This window comes from Crocodylus siamensis, chromosome 10, assembly GCF_052110815.1.
Source record: "Crocodylus siamensis isolate JL-2025a chromosome 10, ASM5211081v1, whole genome shotgun sequence".
Taxonomy (NCBI): domain Eukaryota; kingdom Metazoa; phylum Chordata; order Crocodylia; family Crocodylidae; genus Crocodylus; species Crocodylus siamensis.
Genome location: NC_143404.1, coordinates 17,295,777 through 17,304,650, shown reverse-complemented (window position 1 = coordinate 17,304,650; position 8,874 = coordinate 17,295,777). Strand labels below are relative to the sequence as shown.

Genomic DNA, 8,874 nt, shown 5'->3' with positions numbered 1-8,874 from the left:
GGATGGTTTACGTAAACAGCTTTGGTGCCCACCGTTGCGGCTCTGTGATCCAATACAGGGGTGGCCGCAGATGCCATGAGGAGACCGCTGCCACTCCCAGTCTCCTAGGCAGACACGTGTCCCCCGGTGCTGGTGTTCACAAAAGGCAGCAGGTCCCCACCAGTGCCCTGAGGTTTAGGGACAAGGCCCTGGCTGCCAGCAGGCATAGGCGAGGGCGCAAGGGTAGCCCCGAGCTATTGCCTGGCCTCCCATCTAGGGCAGGTCCTGAGGGAGCTGGCTTCTGTGCCGTTGCCCAGAGACCGAGGGGTCAGGCGGGGGGAGCCGTCAAGTGCAGGGAGAACGGGACTGAGCTGCTATCGAGCAACAGGAAAATGTCCAAGAGCTCTGCTCCTACAGGCCTCTTCAGCCAGGGACGTGGGACGTGTTATCCTGGAAAAAGAGGACATGCAGAAAGTAGGTTGCGGTTGGGGGCGTCTGACAACCTGTGCTCCTTTAACTCAGAGGCCCCAGGGTCTACATCTGAGGCCTCCACAAGCCCCTCTCCCCTAGCCACAGGGCATTGGCAGTGATATTAATGCAGCTTGCTCGAGGACTGAGGTCCTCACCATACATGTGTGATTGTGTGAGTGCACACGCACGTGCATGCAAGTGCACACACACACGCTAGGGTGGCTATCACAGAGGACAATCTAGTTGTCCTCTGTCCTCTATTGATACAAAACTGGAAGCCTTTCTATCTTCAAGAGAAAAATAGAGGACATAAAGATGTTGGGTTTCGTATCAATAGAGGACAGAGTAGCAGAAAACCAAAACTGTCCTCCCTGATGGCCACCCTAATGCACGTACACAGGTTGATTTTCTTTGAGGGACCTTGCACATGGTTTGCAGCAGAAGCAGCAGACCACAATGTTTGACAGTTGGTATAAATAGCATTTTGGCTAAGTTCCTGGGAAGTCAAAAATTCACTAATTTTACCTCAAATCTTATACACTGGTAAATGAGAGTCTCCCGCTTGGGGCCTGGGCCTGAATGTAGTGTGGACAGGAATGGCTGCCCTTTTTTGCTTTTTTTTTTTTTTTGCTTATGGCAGTTTTCCACTTTTAGAACAAATAAAAAAAAATGGTGTCACTCTTTCGCGCTCATGCACACAGCCAGCCCTGGGTGAACTTGCATTTTGGCACCTTTGCTTTTTGTTTAAGTATGTAAAGTATGTAGTAGTATTACCACAAGTTTAGAAATTAAGCTGTAATCTCAGAAGTTTGTTATAATTTACTAAAACAGTACAAAAGAGGAAATGACACCAAATTAAATTTAATTCAATTTTATTCAGATAATAAATTATATAAATATATAAAAAAAAATAACATCTGACATCTTAGGTTCTTGTGACATTTTGTTCCCTTCCAAGTTTAATGAAATAACAAAACCAGAGAACCGCTAAGTTACAAGAAATTTGTCACACTATGTCACATTACATGATTTATTTTGAATTTTTTCATTTTACAACCTCTTGACCAGGCCCACCCCCCGGCCATGGTGTCCTGAGCGGTCTCCCACCCAAAAGGCCGGCCCTACATGCATGCGTGCACACTCTCTCTCTCTCTTAATGCTGCCCATTGAATGAAATGCAAAATGGGATTTTACTTGGGTCTAGAAATGAGAACCTGTGTTTTCCTGGAGATGAATTTCTTATTGTCACTTAACTATTAATCCTGAGTTTTGAAAATGCTGTCAACTTCAGCAAATGTAGAAAATCATTTCCCTAAGCATGATACTAGTTCTTCTATTTGAATTCACAGTCTGCAATTTTTCTAACCATTGAATCATCCTGCAGTTAATAGAGTTTGTGAAAAAGTCACAGTGGGTTGAATATAAAAGTGGAATCTTTGCTGAAGCCATTTGTACTGCTGTTTAAAAGTGATTTCAGTACCAGGAATGGTGAAATATCAGACACTGAAATAACATCCTCATTATAATCTTCAATTTGGATAGAATTTTGGTGGCTACCATCTTAAGAAAAAAAAATCAAGTTGTAGAAAGTAAGTGTACCACCTTGAAAGCCTAACGTCTACATTTCCAGACATTATGAGATATTGATCTCTGTCTTAAGTGGTTTATGAGACATCAACTGCTATAGTCTCAAAGTAATTGTAATGAAGGAAGTGAGCAAGATGGCAATCTGGATTATGTGATAGGAACATTCTGATATCTCATAGGCTGTTAGTACCGGAAGTAAATATAGTACAACATTAGAAAGATGGAGACGCTGACTAGTTTGATACCTGCAACTTCATAGAATATACAAGCCTTTTTATTTATTTATTCATTTTTTTTGCTTTTTTCTCACAGGTGATCTTCAAGAGAATCAGGTGGATCCCTTTGGTTTCCCTGTCCCTTCACAAAAAGTTGGCAAAGCAATAAAAAGGAAAAAGGAAAAGGTAGAAAGTATGGAATTTAATCTAAACAGAAGAGTTGATTTTTACATTTAAGAACATGGTTTCCTGTCTGTATTGTGTGCATGTGTCAGAAAGCATGAGAGAGAGATGGTTGCTAAGACTGAAACAGCACTTTGGTATAGGAAATTCTACTTGTAGGAACGAAAAATATACTTATCGGCACTACCTTAGAACCTGAGAATTCTGGCTCGGACCCAGCAAAACCCTTATGCCTGTGCTTACCTTGAAGAACATGAGTAGACCCATGGAATTAAACTCTGTGCTTATCTGCTTTTCAAGATTGGGGCCAGGGTTTTCTACAAGCTCTTGCTCAGATGGCTCTTAGGGATGAAATCTGGTAGCCATTTATCAATTTTAGCCACTGAGGTTCCAAAGAGCAAAACCTGACAAAAGAGTAGTTGACCAGTAGAAATACAAAATTACATTTTGTATCACAAATATCTCTCTGGTCCTGTTGAGTAGTTCATCTCACTGGCGATGCATAGGGAGTGCACGTGGGTGCACATGCACCCCCTTAGCGTGTTGGTGCACCCCCTGCAAAAAGGTGCTGCCGACACTGCTTGCAGGCTGTCACCGCTCGCCACCCCCTGCCGCCACCATCACCACTGGAGGCATCTGTGGGTAGCTCACAATCGCCACTGGCTGCTGCCGATGGTGTTTGCAGGTAGTCACCGACTGGTTGGCACTTGCCACTCCCCCCGCCCTGCTGCTGACAGTGCTGCGGCCACCTGCAGGAGCTCCCCGCTTGCTGCTGCCACACTCCTGCCGCCAACAGTGTCACCACTGTCTGCAGGAGCTCACCGTGCCCTCCCAGCCTTCAGGGCATGCGGTGTTCATGGTTCACCTAGTACTTGAAGTTAAAAAAAAAAAGAGAGAGAGACATATTTATTAAAGTGATAACTCCATTATGAGATTTTGGAAAGTGTGAAGTCAGCTGGAGTAAAATGTAGTAATGCCACAGAATGAGATTGAAAACTACTGACTTCACAGGAGCAGCTAGTAACTTGCTGCAGTGTCTCCTCTAGTTCATTAGATAGTCTTCAAGAAGAACTAAGCACATGTGTTCTATTTTAGCAATAAAGTTTGACAAGGAATTATTAAATTTAAGCCAGTTTCACAGCTGGTGGTCCAATTCTCATCATAACTTTAGCATGTTATAGCTATTTAGATAAGTTAGCTTCTTGTCAGATCTTATATGAATGGCCTGAAATTGTTAACAAATATGAAAACTGAAGAATTATGACAGAACTTTGAAATGTGTCCTTGCAGTTAATGACCCGTAGATAACAGCAAAGTAATTCACAGGGAGATGATATCAGAACAGGCCAGGTCATGATGATACAGGAATCTGAGCACTGGAACTGAATTACACTGCACACAACAGACTGGATGGGAATGTATTTCAACCCAGTGGGAAAGGAGCAAGTTTGTGTTGTTTTAAATATTGCCTCTCCAGATGACCCTGAAGATATTTTGAAGGTCCCACAAGCAGCTATATCTGGGTCTCCATATGTGGAAAGACAGGTTCACAAATGTTGGGGAATGAGGGTTTGAAGTGAGGAACAGGAAGAGAGACTGAGTGAAGAACAGGGAGGAAGAATTCAACACTCATGCTTTATGTGTTTAAGTAACTGTTTGGAGAAATCTAGCAAAAAACCCCAGTTCAACTCTCCTTGAATTTTCATCCCAGAAAAATACAGGACCCTATTGAAGAGAATTTTTTTTTAACACAAACTTTAAACGTTTCATTGATAAAGTTTGATTTTATTCTTTTAGACTGAAGTCTGCCATGGAGTATTAAAAGTAATTTCAAAAATGCTTGAAGAAAATGAACAGTTTAGAACTAGACTCATGACTTGCAGCGAATTTAGTGGCGAAGGTAGGTAATGACCGGTAATATTTTATTACACTGGAGAAAACAAATTGGTTGTTAATACACATGTATTTTGTATCACAAATATCTCTCTGGTCCTGTTCAGTAGTTTATCTCACTGGCGATGCGTAGGGGTGCACATGGGTGCACTTAAAATCTCCAGGTACAGGGTCCATTACACTATTATTTTTGGTGATATGCTCTCCTAAGTTGCAGATTATGGTATTTATTGCATATTCAGGTCCCTGTTAACTATATATGAATAGCCCTCTTCTTCCTTTGAAAGTTTTGTAAAATGTGTGTAAATGAGATACAGAATAACAGAAGCTGTTTGCTGCCATGTATAATATGAAAAACACGAATATAAAGAGATGTTGAAAAAGCGATTTTATTTTTTTGACGATATGAAATATGTAATGAAACTATTGTTCACATAGTGGGCCTATATTGGTCATGTTGACTTATATTGGTCAAAGAAAGTACTAGCAAGGAGTATGAAGGAGGATCCTCCAACTAGTAAGGAGGATGAAGACTAATTTTTTTCACTTGCAGTATACAGTTGGAAATATTGCTTGACTTCAAAAAATCAATAACTAAATTAGCTGCCAAAAAAACCCCACTAGCTAATTTAATTGAACGAACAACATACATCTTAGGATTTTCCTCTGAGCTCATCTAGATCTTTACTGGCAAATGACAATGGAATGGAAGCTGACACTGTCCTGTGGCACCTTACGTTAGAATTGTTGTGACTGCAGCAGAATTTTAGGTAATACAGTGCATGCTTGCAAACATAACTGGAATTTCTGGTTTTGCAGTTTGGTTAGTTTTAGGGAAAAAGAAAATAGCAATCCATTAAGGGTCATAAGTTAAACTGCCATATTCTTTTCTCAGTGCCTTTGCTTAGCTTATGTTAGTATTAATAAAGGTTTTACACAAGCAGTGAGGGAAAAATATATACCAAAATATGTGTAACCTGTTGTCAATAGCTGTCTGTTTACAACTGTCTTTATTGTATTTATATTCAATTTCCACATATGTGGTTCAAAAGTGCTCCAGTAAGGCCGTGCTCATTTAAAAATGCTATCATACACTTTACGTGTTATCAAATTTATGGATACGCATTTTGCCTTCAGAAAATGTACTTGATGAAAATGTATAACTGTAACTTTGTACCTGAGTTGCAATCTCCTTCCTCCCAGGCCGATGCCTACTTGTGGAGAAAGGTATTCGGCTGATGAATCTTTACTGAGTGTAAAACCTGTGTCCATGGTTTTCTCTACTACAAAGCTGCACTTCACAACAGGAGAAAGCACTGTTATGGCAGTCCCCTCATGTGTCCAACCTTGTCCTTTCTTGCACCTTTATCTTTCATGTTATATGCAGTTCTTGCCTTCCACAGCCTTTCCTGGGGCTGAAAGCTTTGGGACAAGCAACAAAACAAAGCTTAAAAAAACTCCAACCCACCAGCAAAACATTGCCTGACTTTCCCAGGCAAAAGGAAGGTAGAGTTGTATCAGGCATGAAAGAAAGATGCATGAAAATTGCCTAAAGTTCTGGTAATCTGTTATTAGTTAGGAAATTTCCTTGGTGGATTTGCAGCCTTTTAAAATTATGGCTGTTAATCTGTTCTTCCATTTGTTGTGGAGAGACTATGCACTTCTTTGTCAGACTTATATTTATGTCAGGTAAAGGTGGATGGGAGCTGCTCATTTCTTAGGTGTGTTTGCAGAAGTCTTATTTCTTTTTTTCTTCACTAGCAGTTAGAGAGAAGTATTTATCTTTTGGTGTAATGTGCATCGATTGGCTTTATTCTACCCTCCTTTCTACTTTTAACTCATTTTTCAAGAGCTTTAATTGTGAATCTATTATTAAGACCTATTTAGCTGAAAACTCTTGACTCTAATACCTTCCTTCTAATTAGGAGGTTTTGTACTATATTGCACCAAGGAGATATGTTTCTTATCGATCTGAATTTTTCATTAAACAAATACCAAAAGTACACTGGAATATTCCTGGCAGACCTCTAGATATGGATCAAGAAATCTGAATCACCCAGCTTTAGTCACACTTTACATTTTTGTTTAACTAGACCTATAAAACTTGTAAATGAATGCTGTATTTTATTATTCTTACAGTTTTCTCGAATGACAAAAACCTGCTACAGTTTTAATAGTATATGTTCTCCACAGGAAAAACTAGCCATAAAACTTAGTTTCAGTACCAGTAAAAATGATTCATCACCCACACATTATGTTTTTCTGCAGGCAGAGATGTGAACCAAAACACGCAGAACAAGGCTTGCTGCTTGGATGTGGTAAGTAGCCTGTTAAACACCAAATCAATCTGTTATATTTACTAAAATAAATTGAATGTGGAATAAGTTTAGTTGGAGCAAGAAAATATGCATAAAGCTATTGCTAGAAGTGTGTTTTATGAATGCTGTAGTCTATAGATAGGGCTCAGCTGTAGTTTTTTAGGTCTGAACCATGCTTACAAGTGAGAAGAGAAACACATTCGTCAACAGTTTATATATCTTGAAAGTCTTGGAGGCGGTTAAGAATTGCCAGCTTTTCTTTAGGTCAGTTGTGGCATATGTGGTGTGTGCATGCGATGGCTGTGCTCAGATGTATTCATCTCAAATGCACCTTGTCTAGGACAGCCAGCTCTGTGAGTGGTGCCTGAAGCCTCTGAGTTCTCTGATGCTCATTTATGTCTTTCTCTCTCCTTGAGCGTGGGAAAGGGTTTGTGGTGCTCTTTCCCTCTGATTTACGGTATATCTCCAAGGATTAGCCATAATATATTTAATAAATTTGGGTCAACATAATTTTAAAGATTCTGCTGAAGCATCTGTGGGCATACAGTATTGCCCACTCTCATGATTTTTGGCATTGTTCTTAAAGTCTACACTTTGGGAATGTAAGAAACTTAGCTCTTTCTTGTATCTATATTTTTATATATAAAAGAAAGAGCTAAGTTTTTCACAGTCCTGAAGCACAGACTTTAAGAACAATGCCAAAAAGCATGAGAGTTGACAATACTGTATATATAAACATAGACGTTTGTATGTAAGCATGTAAGAAAGTGAAGAGGCTAGACCGTGTATGGCATTCAGAATTATTTTTTACTAGACATTTTAGCTTGCTGGCAATGTTATGCCACTTGAAGACGTTTTCAGTTTTATGAATATAACAGTGAAACATTCTCATCTGGTGAAGAATGTTGTCACAGGATTCTGAATGGCATAAGAGCAGGGTCACATGAGTATACGTGTAATTTTAAACACAATAAACTAGATCCTTCAGCCTGACCTCATTTCTCAGTGGAGAATCTAAGTTTAGGGGATGCAAAATGGCTTTATTCCTGCCATTCCACTCCCTCTTGTCCCAGCTGCAGTCCAAGCCCAGGGGCCAATTTAGCTACACTTCCATTTTGACCAGCATCAGACCTCTTCTCATTTATATCTGGCTGCAGTGGCTTATATAAATCTGTTCCAGGAACTGGTGCTGGCAAGAACACACAGCACTCTAGCCTTTCTGTTTTTCTGCAGTCATGGTCCCTAGGCTGGGGACAGTGAAGGTGCGAAGTATGGGGAAGTGGTGATACTGTGCTACTATATGATACCCATTAATCCTGAAGTGGCCCCATAACCTGGTTAACAACAGACTTAACAGGGCTAAGGATCTTGCCTAATATATATGGATGGATTCCCCCAAATAGACTACAATATTTCTGGTATTCAGTTGATGAAGGAATCAGAATAGAAACTTTACCATTAGCTGAGTGCTGTAATAGTTAAAAGCATAATCATTATGAACAGGCTTAAGTTTTGTCATCTTTTTTCCTTTAGGATGGGGCCATCTTTGGATGGGTGTAGCAAGAAAATAAATGAAGATTCAATTTCAACTGTTGCTTTAAATTAGTGTTCATTGTTTGTCTCATCCAACACCTGTTGGAGTCAATGTAAAGACTGCAAATGGCTTCACTGGGCATTGGATCAGGGTCCATATTTGTTTGAAGTATATCTTGGTAGCACGTTAGTTTCAGCAGTTTATTTTAATATGGGTTAAATTAAACTGTTCAGTTAAAGAAATCTTTGTTTTTCAAAAATCTCTATTAAGCATAATTCATCACTTAGTCATTGTTAATTTTTGAAAGCTTTTGAATTGACACAACATTGTGACAGTTTACCGGCAAAAGAATAGAAATACAAATTTTATACTAAAACTATATATTTATGTTGTTATACTCTGTAGCTTGTCAGAACTGTAAACAAACACGAATGCAGTAAAATAAAATTTCACACAGGATGTGTACATTGAAAATGAACTACTTTCATTCCCATTCATTTGAATAATTTTTGTTTTATTGTATGAAAAATAATATGCAATCAACCTTTGGTTCAGTCATCCATTTATACATGAATCTCAGCAAGGATTTTGAATAAGAATCCAGGTGAATACTTTCTGCTTCACTCATCATCAGGCCCATGATGAGAGCATCATAATCAAAATTTATTGTTTATCAGACTGCCTTTAATAATAA

General features: G+C 39.4%; 1 protein-coding gene across 1 annotated transcript; it reads left to right on the top strand.

The window, feature by feature from the left end:
- Nucleotides 1-2,279: 2,279 nt before the first annotated feature.
- On the top strand, nt 2,280-8,874 carry C10H5orf47 (chromosome 10 C5orf47 homolog; the record flags this gene model as incomplete). The annotated part of the gene is made up of 4 exons (XM_090065027.1): nt 2,280-2,438; nt 4,233-4,335; nt 6,597-6,646; nt 8,180-8,874. Coding segments are annotated over 4 exons (339 nt in total), but the record flags the coding sequence as incomplete, so codon positions are not given.